General features: G+C 40.6%; 1 protein-coding gene across 1 annotated transcript; it reads left to right on the top strand.

Annotated features, from left to right (window-relative positions):
• Window positions 1-1334: 1334 nt before the first annotated feature.
• On the top strand, window positions 1335-6154 carry MIIP (migration and invasion inhibitory protein). Its single transcript, XM_010005235.1, is given in 9 exon segments — window positions 1335-1505; window positions 2037-2528; window positions 3128-3227; window positions 3446-3557; window positions 3756-3820; window positions 4253-4382; window positions 4744-4840; window positions 5687-5791; window positions 5990-6154. Coding segments are annotated over 9 exon segments (1437 nt in total).
• The last annotated feature ends 5683 nt before the right edge of the window (window positions 6155-11837 follow it).

Genomic DNA, 11837 nt, shown 5'->3' with positions numbered 1-11837 from the left:
CTCTGCTAGCTTTCTTGCGGAGATTGGAGTTCATAGCTCCCGAGACAACCATTGTTTATTTTTAACTGCTAAGTTTATTTTTGTAAAGGTTTCAGACTAAAGCAGTTTCATATGCTTGAGCGCCTGGGGTTGAGCCTGAAGGACTAACGGCTTCTTATAGATTATGCTGAGTGGATCTCATCTGGTAAAACCCTTTCAGAAAGTCCCTTGACTAATGTTATTTTCAGAGTATTAACCTTCCAGCGAGCAATGATGAAAGAATGCAGTTAGCTTTGTCCTGTGAATACTGTGATAACTTCTGTTTTGTTCCAATTATCTCAAATTCAGTGCCTGGAGACTAGTGTGTTTCTATGTTATGTCTGGTAGGACACCTCTCACTTATTTCTTCTAACAAAACATGTTACACTTCTTTGATTGTTACCACTGCTCACCCTTCTATTGCTGTTATATGCAATATGCGTTAGATTCCTCATATCCAGTTGCAAAGGTAGCAGACAAAAACGGATCACATTAACTTTGGAGAAGGATTTAAGCATCCTTTGGAGCAAAAGGTCCCAGGCAACCACATCATTTTCTTGGGAACATAATTAATCACTAACCAGAAACAATGTGGGGGTTTGGAGTTAGAGTTTTGTATTTAATAAAAAAACCCACCACCTTTCTGCAAATTTAGGGCAGCTTGTGACCTTGTAAACGTGTTGAACAGCGTGACAGCCTTCCAGTCAAACTAAGTTTTATTTTTTTATTAGCTCCCTTTTCCTCCAATCTAATAAAAGGGCATTAACCCTTAGTGTGTGGGACTGGAACTGACTGAGCCCTGGTCTTGAGGGCTCTTGAGCCTTTTGGAGTCATTCTGCTTGGGAAACATGGAGAACATTTTGGTTTAATACTTCTTTTGACTGTTCATTATTCATATTTTGAACTTATGAGCATGCTGTTACTATCACAATATAAATACTGATGCTTAAAAAGAACATTAAAGCAGAATTGCATAAAGTTATCCTAAATATAAAATGGCTCTTATTTTGTTTTTTAATGTGACTTCTTTCATGTTTGCTGTTTCCTCTTCAAGAGTATCTTGTCTGTTCAGTCAACTACAAGTTTCTGGGTGCAAAATATCTGAGAGTACATCTGAAGGGAGAGAAGTATGCAGTGGTGGTAGTTCTTTATGGTAAGAGTTTTGAGATTGGCTGATTTCTCAGGAGCTATGATCAACACTCCTAATGTTCGTAGAGTTGTAAGTGGGTTTTATGCATCTCTTGGGTCTGCTTCTTAATGCTTCCATTTATCTAGCTCACCTTTCCTCTGACTTCACAGGAAAATGTTTTCATAGGATGGAGTTAGAGCACCTGAAGAGGCTGCGTCAGGCCAACCAGGACCTTCTACAAAGGCTCAGAACAAAGCAGGAAGAGATCAGAAGAAGACTTCCCAGCAAACTTCTCATTCCAGCATCTCTCCATTATAGAGCAGCTACTTACAGATCTGCCCCCTTGCCCAAGAGAGGGGTATGTGTCGTGTCTGTGCTAAAAGTGCTGGGAAAAAAAGGGGCCTTAGGCAGCAGGTGTGCCTGTGTAGTAGTGTGGTGAAGGAGTTATATGGACATGGAGGAGCTGGAAGAAAGTGGAATGCAGATAGACATTGTTAGAAAAGTAGCTAGATTTTTTTTTTACTGTTTATCGTGTGGTCTCTCCAGTATTTTGTCTTTGCAAATGATTCAGAGATCAGTTCCTGCCTAAGAAATGTAGGTTTCTTAATCTAAGATAGGGATGAACCTTTTATTTCTTCTAAGGACAAAGGCTGAAAGTTTAGCACTTTCTCAGACTGGGAAAAGCTGCTTTTAGCTAGAAGTGGATCCCTCTCTTATGTTTTCCAAACAATAATGTCTCTAATAATATAAGGATTTTGGTTTTTTCCCCTGCAGGAATTTGAAGGGGTGAGTAGAGTAGATTAACAGGTTGATTTTCTCTTACTGAGTAAAATGCCCTAATGAAAGGTATTTGTAGTCTGAATGATGGTGTGTGTCTCTGTCCTTACAGAGTGAAAAACAGGTTGATATTGTTAAATCTACAGCTGACCCTGCAATGTTGGTGTCTGTGGAACCTGGGGCTTATGCAGCCAGAGCAGCCCTCTGTTCATCTCTTAAACACAGCAGCAAAGACAGAGGGGTGCAGAAACAAAAAGTGAAGATACAGGAAGCAGTACGTTTGGATTCCAGCTTTCCTGGGAAAGAGAAGAATTTTGTGCCAGTGTCTGCAATCATTACATGCGGCGGAGAAACCTCTGGAGTGGATAAGGATGGCCATGCTCAAGGAAGTCTGGAGAAAGAATCTTTCCTTCTGGGACATGGAGAGAACAGAAAACAGCCCACTGTGCTACATGGTTTTCATGAAAAAAAACAGCTTGAGGGGCACCTGGACCCATCACCGAGCAGGATACAAAGTGAAGAGACTGGCAGGGAGCACGTGGTCACTAGAAAGCCCATCAACCGTAAATCAGTCTTGCTGACATCTCAGTCCAAAGAGTTGAAGGTAAATGCTGAAAGCAAAGCTTTGCCCATTTTCATAAGGATGGGGAGAAAGAGTCAGGAGAACATTACTTGCCCTGCTCCTAGTGTATAAGTTGGAAGTTGGGGTCAGCCTTAGCAGCCAGGTTCTGTTGGCAGCCTGTTCCAGCCCTGCTTTCCTTAGCCCTTGAACCAAAGACGAGAGGTGTGGCACTTTGCTCCAAGGCTCCTCGTCGTCTGCGTGTGATTTATGTACTTGAGGAATATCCTGTTGCAGTGCTTCTCCTGCACAGCTTGTTTCCTTGTATTGCCATTATCATCCTCTGGGGCAGCATGGGTGGCGTGGTGTTTTGGGATGTGTGGTGCAGGCAAGTCAGCATTTTGTTTAAAGCCCTGAAGAATACTGCCTTAGCCTAGGCGAGTCCTCTGCCTCCTGCTTCTCCTTTACAAATTGCAAAGACAAAGGGCTGGGGAGCAAACTATTGGTAGGCATAGATAGAATCCAGCCTCAAACTAAGCCACAACTGTCCCATTTGAGCACCTGTCAGTTATCACCTAAGCTGTGCTTTTGCATATCCTGGTAGAAGTGTAGCAAGTCTTTATGGACTGTTTTCTTTCCTGAAGGAAGCTGATCCTGTGGCTTTCCAGTCTGACTCTGAAGAGTATCCCATACCTAGGAGCACCTCGTCTGTGTGTCCTTTCTTGGGCTATGACTGGATTGCAGGTGAATCCTAACCCTGAAGCAAAGCTCTCAGAGGGGATACCAAGTAACTGAAATTATTGAATGCAATGAGGGCCCCAAACACGTGGTAAATGTCTGGCTTGACATGGTGGTGTGCTTTTAGACCTTTGATTGTTTTGACTGTTTTGCATTAGGCTTCCTTTGGTGCCTTCCCAAATTCAGTAAATCCTTGAATTGTTCTCTTTTCTTGGTGTTCTCAGGGCTCCTAGATACAAACTCTTTGGTAGCAGAAAAGTCTGATCAATACTTTGCTGAGCTTCATGCGTTCCGACAGGCCAACAAAGAAGCATGTATTCATGAGCAGCACCTGGAGTAAGTGGGCATGGGGGAAGCAGCAATGTATCCCTTTAGAGTAATGCAAAGTGTAGTCTGATGGGAGTGGGAAATTGTGAGGGTGGCTTTGCAGGCCTTTATTTACCTCCCAGTCAGAAATAGATACTTGGAAAAGGTGGTGCTGTTCAGAGGGCCTGCCCCCCTGTCACTAACTGGTTTGTTTGTATGTTCCTTTAGACCCAGTGATCTGGATAACATAGTTCCTGAAAAAGAACCAGCCCGGATACCTGGTTCCCATAAGTGTAAGACCAGATTTCTTCCTAATTAATTTCAGTGAACAAACAACTGAGCAGTCTTTGCCTCTTGTTCCAAGAGAGCTGCACAATCATGTGAGACAAAGAAGAATGTGTTATTTTTAGCTGTAGCTTCTAAACCAGATCAAACTTCTTGCTCCCAAGATTCTTGAGTCTTCTGGAAGTCCTCTCTCAATCAGTGTCATCTTTGTCAAGGTTTCTTGTAATTGGCTAACATTCTCTTTTTAATGAGGCTGAAGTTTTGGTTTTGCTTTTTAGGAACTTACCTGGGGACAGGAAATGTAAAACATACTTCAGGAAAAGCAGCTCTTTCTGTAGAATGCATGTGTGGCAGTGTGGTAGAAACATAACTTTGCTGACTGCTTTGAGGAACCTTCTGACCAACTAGAAATACCATGATGTTTCATTACTCTGTGGCAGGTGTTTATTGTTACCGATTAAACCGCCGCCTCTTCACTGTCCCTACGGACTCGGCATCGGCCTGCCCGGTGTGTAAGATCCCACGTACTCACCAGCCCTTGGAAACACTGGAAGAGCCAGTCTATGTCAGGTAGATAAGAATTGCTGCTTTGTGATATGTAGAATTTGGGGAAGAAATGCAGAGGAAAAAGTGAGGAACAAAACAGCATCAGAACAGCTCTGCAGGAGGTTGCTGTCCTCCAGACAGAGAGATCTCTTGCTGAAAAATCCCTACTGATCTTTTCTATAAGCAGAAACAGTGAGAAGTGCATGTTTTGTCTGAATTTGGTCCTGAGTCTGAATGTACATGTAAAGTGTCTAGTGCCCCGATCCAAAACTGTTTTGCTTGGTTCAGTTTGGGATTAGACTCATGGCTTATGAGTTGGAAAGGCATGCAGATTTGTCCTGCCATGTGGAAGGTGTAGACAGTGACTTCCCTTGTGTGATTGCAGGGTCAGCATTCCCAGGTCTACACTTAAGCCTGCCTACAAATACAGAGCCCATCGCAGGAGGAGCTTTGAACCAGCAGACAATCTGGCATTGCCTTTGGTAAGTTGCTGTCTTCTTGCTGATACTGGTGGCACAGTCCAGGCTGGGCATTGTTCCTGCACAGCAAGGGAGGAGGATCTGGGACTTACCCCCCTGGCTGGGTTTCCACGAACATTTCTGATCTGCCTTACTGAGATAGCAAGAAAAGCCGTTGGTGTGTGTGTAGGCTGGTTCACATCTTTGTTTAAACTGGCATAAAATACATCATGTTATCTCCAGATGCTTTACATTGAGAAAAGGAATGTGCCATATAATTCTGGAGCACGATTCAGCTGACTTGTTTCAGGCATTGACCTTTCAACACAATAAATGGTGCCTACAAGTGCCTATGTTTCTTTCCACAGGTGTTAGGGAGTCTGAATGACAAACTTCTGTAAAGTATTCACAGTGTAGAGGGCCAGGCAAAGTCAACAGTGGCAAGGTTGAATTTAGAACTAGTTTTGTGGAGTTTGTATTCTAGCCCCTAGGCAATGCAGCAGACAATATTACTAAGCCCTGGGCCCTGGCCCAGAGATTTCCAGGAAAGAGGTAGGAAAAAGCCTGGTTTTGAGGTTTAGGGAACTGGATGAGTCAGTTAAGGCAGGTTCAGAGAGGTCGGGTGCTTGAGTTCACAAAGCAAAAGATTAGGAATAATTAGCCAGTGTAAGGTGGAAGAGGGGACAGTCAGTAATGCAGTTTTGCTTCATTAGAGAGTTCTCCTTCCTGTTAGTCATATAAAACTCCTCAAAAATTAGTGAATTACCTGCTAAAACCTCCCTGTGCAGAAGGTATTGTGTAGAACTAATGGGCCCCAGTAAATGAAAAGGGTAAAGCACTCTAATGCAGCATTCCCATCTCTTTTCACAGCATTGCCTGGCTGGCTGGGAAAACACCATCACGTCCAGCAGCCCCATGCTCAGCAGTCTGGATCTGCGATCTTCACTGGAAAAGAAGCCTCACCGTCCTTGCCTGGTAAGAACCCCTGGAAATGCTGTGAATTGCACAAATGGGAATTCCAATCCTGTCTCTCCAAAGGGTATGCAAATCATTCATGATTGAGTAAACAAAAATGCCTGGAAAACTATCTCCTGACCAGTCTTCATCAAAAAGGGAAAAGTCGTTTTGGCATTCTTTGATTAATATCCTTTTCATTTGGATTCCAGAACTCAGGTGTCCAGAGTGTCAGGAGAAGCCAGGACTGACCAGCTTCTGAAGCTGACCTACTAGACACACTTCAGACTTAGCAGTTCTTCTCAACAGAGGGAGCAGAACAAAGCTGGATGCTTCAGAGAAACTGAAATCCAGTTGCCTCAGATGTGTCAACCACTGACTTGATTACCCTGGGGAAGGGATGGGTACAGGATGTGGAAACAACTCTGGATAAAAATAAATCTTAACAGATTTTTCCTACTTTTCATAATCATGCACTTATGTGAGCAACCAATACACATATATGAGAGTTTCTACATTCAATTATGATTTTTCACTTTTTTTTTTTTTGCCTTTTGCAGCTACTTCTAAGCAGATTCATGAGCTTTCCCACCTGGGGCTGGATAAAGTGATGTGTGCAGGATGACTAACTAGTACTGTTACCACTAGGACAGCCATAGCAGCAGAGTTCATCTGTCACCTCAACTAAATAAATGAGAAGTGTCATGTAAACTCTGAATGGCAGGGTAAGGAGTTGGCCTGTGACTGGCCTGGTTCAGTGGAATACATACAGATGTGTTCATTTCCAGGTGTTTGAAACATGACACATATTTGCTAGTGCCTTAAACTGAGTTACTCAGTAATTTAGTTTAAAAAAAAATCCAGTTTATTTTCAGTGCAATGTCTGTAGCTACAGGGTAGGACATTAAATTAAAATGAGATTTTATTAATCAGAAAGCTGTAGTACCTTAAAATGTTTGCAAATTATGCTTGTCTCTCCTTTCCCAAGTTTTTTGGAGATAAAACAAAAAAACATGTTGCAATTTTTAAATTGTATCAAACCCAAGTATATTTGGCTTATTAATAATATTGTATTAATGCTATAGACTGCACCTCCTTTTCTTATCTAAAAGCAATAAAAAACACGTGTAAGTCTAAAACATGAATCCTGCCTTAAATTTATTTCTGGGAGCTAACTTGATAGAAGGAATTTGGTTTACACCAGTGATATTTTCAGCTTTTTGGCATTCACAAATAGTTATATAACAAATAGATTATTTATTAAATCAAATGTATGAATATATTTCTTGTTAAGCCAGGAAAGGAATATTGCAAGTTTATTGAATCATAATGTAAATCTTAGAGTGGAAAATGAAAGACGTGACTGACCAGTTTAGCTTTGGACTGTGTGTCTATAGGGTAAAGTGAATTGGTCACATTACTGTGACCAGTACTGGAAATAATAGTTTTGAAATAAATTAATCTAGGGAATATAAAATGCTACCTTCCAAATGTTATACTTCCAAATTCAGAATTTTTACAACAATGCCTTCAAACCCAAAACATGAGAGGTCATAAATGTCTTCTTCACTTATCCTGAAATAAAGTACAGCAAGTCAGCTCCACTTCATAAATCAAGGAGACAAAGCACTGTTAGCTTATGTGAGATCTGTATGGTGAATGCAGGAAGGAGCCAGTGTTGAACTCAAAACATCTCTTAGTAGCTAGGAATGCATTCAGTCTTTTACACTTGTGAAAATATTGAAAATGTGATTATGAGACTCTTCCTCCACTAGAAAAAAAGTGAAAGAAGTCAGTGGCACTACACCTGCTTCTCCAGGTTAACCTCAATTTGTGTCTTTGTATGTTGGTTCTGCCTGTTCGATCCTAGTTCATTTACAAGCTGAAACAGACTGAAAATGCTACCTGTATATAGAACTTTTTTTTTTACATTTTTCTTCATCCCCTTCATATCTCTCCATTGCAAGACTAAGCCTGACAATACAGTTCTTGTCTAGAGCAGCAGATCTTCAGGAAAGGTTCTTTTCCGCCCTTCATACCCTACCTCTTGTATTCTCACATCCCCTTTTGGGTGGAGCTTCTCACAATTGTCAGTCTCAAAATATTATTTTTTTTATTTATCTGAGCCATCCCACCTGCCCCTTTTGCTAATAAAAAATGTTTCACTTCCACATTAGGAGGACTTACTTCACTTTCCATGTTGAAATACGGTATCTTAGTTCACTGTCTTATCTGAACTAGTATAGGGAATTGTTTCCTTTACTTTTTGTTTATTACTCTTTCAGAGCAGAAAACCTGATTTGCCCATGTGCTTGATGTGTGTGATTACAGTGGAAGAATCCACTGGGAGAATAATGTATGTATTTGGCAAAATTGGAAGATACTGTGTTGCTCACACTTTGATGCCACTAGAAGTTGGAATTGCCAAAGTGAAGCCCAGCATTCTTGACTTGTCCTGGATTTAATTGTTTTAACATTCCTAGCACTTGGAACTTGCTGGCTTAGTCTGTGCAACTGTCTTCTCTTAATGGCTGGCTCTGGTGTGTGTGTCCATTTGTAGCAGATTTTTACATGAGTGATGATTAATGATTTTACATGATTGCTTAATGCTTTGATGGTAAAGCTGGTGGTTTAATCCCCCTTTCTGACTGTATTGCATGTGTATAACACTGATTCATAAGGTGGGAAATCCAACTTTGCTTAATTAAGCAAATTAGACAAAGTAAGTAATGCATTTGTGATTGGTTTTAACAGAGAAGTGTAGCTCAACCTTTAAAAGGTGGCTCTGCTTCTCAGCAGCAGTGTTAGACATCAACCAGTGCTTGTTGCTTCTTCTAGGATTATTGTAAGACGGTGTTGGTGATGTCTCAGAATCAGGTGTTTCTTGCTGTCACTACATGAGACTTAATATCAAGAATCTTGACTGAATGCACTGCTAATCTACTCATTCTGTTCCATTACCAGCATGTCAAGGAGTGACTGTCTCCAAGACCTTCAGATCTGCCATGTGGCATGAGGTTGCTTTCTGAATGATTGGCCAACTTTGGTTCTGGGGGCTTTCATCTCTTGGAACGTGCGTTTTCAAAGCCTAGAAGAATTTGTTTTCAGAGTGCATAAAATCTGAAATCACAAGAGAAATTCTGCCCTTTCTCTTTAGAGTTAAAAAACCCCTTAATTTTACCAGTTCCCTGGGCAATGGCAAACCAAGCATGAGGACTTTCTGCTTTAGCTGGTGTGTATTCTTTTGGTTTTTGCAGAGGAAAACTACGCTACTAGGGAGAGAAAAACAAGATGCTGAGCTATAGTTACAGAGGGAAGTTTTACATTGTTTGAAAAAACTCTGTCCTGAAAATCTTCCCATTTATTTTTCTCACAAAAGTGGTATTTTCCAACTTAGTTTTGTTTGTGTCAGCAGAAGAAAGCTTATCTTGCTCCTGTTAATAGATAAGCTTTATAACACGCAGCTCTTAGATGAGGAGGACCAAAGTACCAAGAAAGGAGTTACCCAAAGTCTGTGAGAGTACTGGGAACTAATGACTCCCACTCTTTTTTTTTTCTTTTTTTTTTTTTAACCACCAGGCCAGTTTTCCCCAAAAGTTTTTATTTTTTATTAAAATGTACTTTTTCCATTTCCTTGTTTCACTTCCCAGGCATATAAACAGAGCACATTGCAGCTGCAACAATAGCATTAACAATTGCATATCACTGAACAAATATTTTATATTTGCACGAAGGGCAGTTAACAAGGAAAACTCTGGCATATCTCATTATTTTGAACTTAGTAATACCTTTCCAGCAATAGAGATCTAGGTACTGTGTCAAATTCACTAGAGTTTGTTTGGATTTATATTTGTGTAAATGTGAGCAGAAATTCTTGTTATTAGAATGAAGTGAAATGCTCATAATTGCAGTAATCTTCTAAAAAAAAAAAATAAAAAGAAAAAGGGTGAATATAGGGAGTGCAGTAAGATTGTAAGTAATTTCCAGTAAATGACAGAATAGTGTTTAATCCTGAAACAGCTGGTTTATTTGGGAACTGTTTCTTGACTTGCAGATGAACTGCACAGCTTAAATGCTATGCTGAAATAACTGAATCTGGCTATGAAAGACCTGTCAGTTCCCATGTACAAAATACCTGAAAGTAGATCTTTTGTGAAATGACAAGGCTCTGCAAAAGCTTCTTTTACATCTCTCTTTGGTTCTGTCCTGTGCTTCCACTGCGGGGAACCTTTCACTGAAGTTTTCTGTAGCATCTTCCGCCAAGAGTTCATAGACTGGAATTCTTGAGTGGCTGAGTAGACTTCCTGGTTTGATGCTGTTCATGGTTGAATAGCATCTTCCAAAAACACTTAAAAATGCCCACTGTGTTACTCAAAACTTAACAAATGTTAGCATTAAAATTTCTTTGCACATGCCCATTTCCTTTAACAAGTTTGTTATTTACAGTATCTAATCTGTCCAAACTTCCCTCACCAGCTGCCTTCCTCCTTAGTGAGCTGGTCTCCTTCCACTCTAGTCCTGATCATGAGTTTCTCCTAGTCCAAGCTTTTTGGCCCCTTCTGTTAATTCTGTCTTTGTCTTCTGTCTTTGAATTGTATGGCACTCTTTCTCAAACTTTACTTTGAAGGTTTCCTTGAAAGCAAAGAAGGTACTCTTCCATTTTCTCAGTTCCAGTTGCTGGTCATATTCTGCTGAGGAGACATTGCTGTAGAAAAAGTCTGGTTTTGCTTCTGAAACTCCATCTGGGAATTCAATTATGTCAAGCTATTTTACAACAGGCAACTTTGGTAGCTGTGAGTGGCTTGAGAATTATTAGAGATAATTTATTTATTAGAGATCTCCCCAGTGAAAATCAAATGCATTCACCATCAAGCTTGTGCATGGTTTGGGTTGTTAGGAGGCTTGAGGTTGATCAGTTTTTGGCAGACTTTCCTGGCTTCTCAAAAGGCACATTCCTGACACAGGAGTTACCTTGGAGAAGGGGAATTCAAGAATTCAGACTGAGGCAAATGTATGCCTTGACAATGTTCTGCTCTAGCACTTCAGAGTCTGGCTGGTAAGTAGCTGAAAAACAAAATCTTTTAAGCTCAGTACCAGACCTGTGAAGAATAACTGTGCAGTCAAAATCAAATAACAGAAACCTTGAACTTGCTTCTTTCACTATAACTTAACTATTTCAAGTAGACTTTCTACATGGGGTGAATTACTATGAAATAAAAATGTTTGAATTTACTGCATACTGGCTGGTGCTTGCTAGCTCTCTCCATGGATATACTGTCTGTTTAGTAGCTTGCTAGCTAAAGGCAAGTATGTACTTAACTTCTCGTCTTTTACCAGTCCTTTCATGTAACTAATGGCTCTACAGAAGCCTTACTGCACTTTCTGGGTAGGTGGGGGAACCATGAGCTTCATAGAACTCCAGACAAAGATTTTGACATGAGGGAAGACAGCTGAAGTCAAAGCTGGTGCTGATGGATTAATTTTCATCAGTGCAAAGGGTGGGGATGGGGAGTGGGGCCCAAAATAGATAATGCTTTTGTGGATTATTTAGGTTTACAGTGTGATTACTGAAGCAAATGAGCAGCATAGAAGACTTTTGCTTGAAATTAAACTAGTGCTGGGGAAGTGTGAAGAAAGGGCATGAAGAATGTTTAAAATGTCCCATTTTTATTACCCTTCCAAGCTTTCTTTATTACCCACCACTTTCTTTACAGCTGAAATGATAAGTGATTCTCCTGTTTGGACCATGGAGGATTCACCCTTGAGCTTCTCTATTTCTATCAAGGTATGGGAGGAAGGGCTTAACACAAATTACATTCAAATAATAACATCTCTGTCTAGAGCTTTCTCTGTGGAGAATGACAACGTGTAACTCTGCCACTCTTCCAGAAGCTGTAGTCAAAATAACTGAAAGTACAGACATGATGAGATCTTTCTTTTAAGCTCATCTCTCTCTCTCAGCCAGCCTGTGGGCACAGTAATTCTGTGATAGGGTTTTGGTTTCTTTCATGGAAGCCAAGTCTTTCCTGAGAGCACTGAGTCCTCTGTCAGCTCTTCTCATTTTTCA

This window comes from Chaetura pelagica, unplaced genomic scaffold (genome assembly GCF_000747805.2).
Source record: "Chaetura pelagica isolate M959 unplaced genomic scaffold, ChaPel_1.0 scaffold159, whole genome shotgun sequence".
Classification (NCBI taxonomy): Eukaryota; Metazoa; Chordata; class Aves; order Apodiformes; family Apodidae; genus Chaetura; species Chaetura pelagica.
The sequence above is the reverse complement of the archived record's forward strand: the minus strand, read 5'-3'. Positions and strand labels throughout refer to the sequence as shown.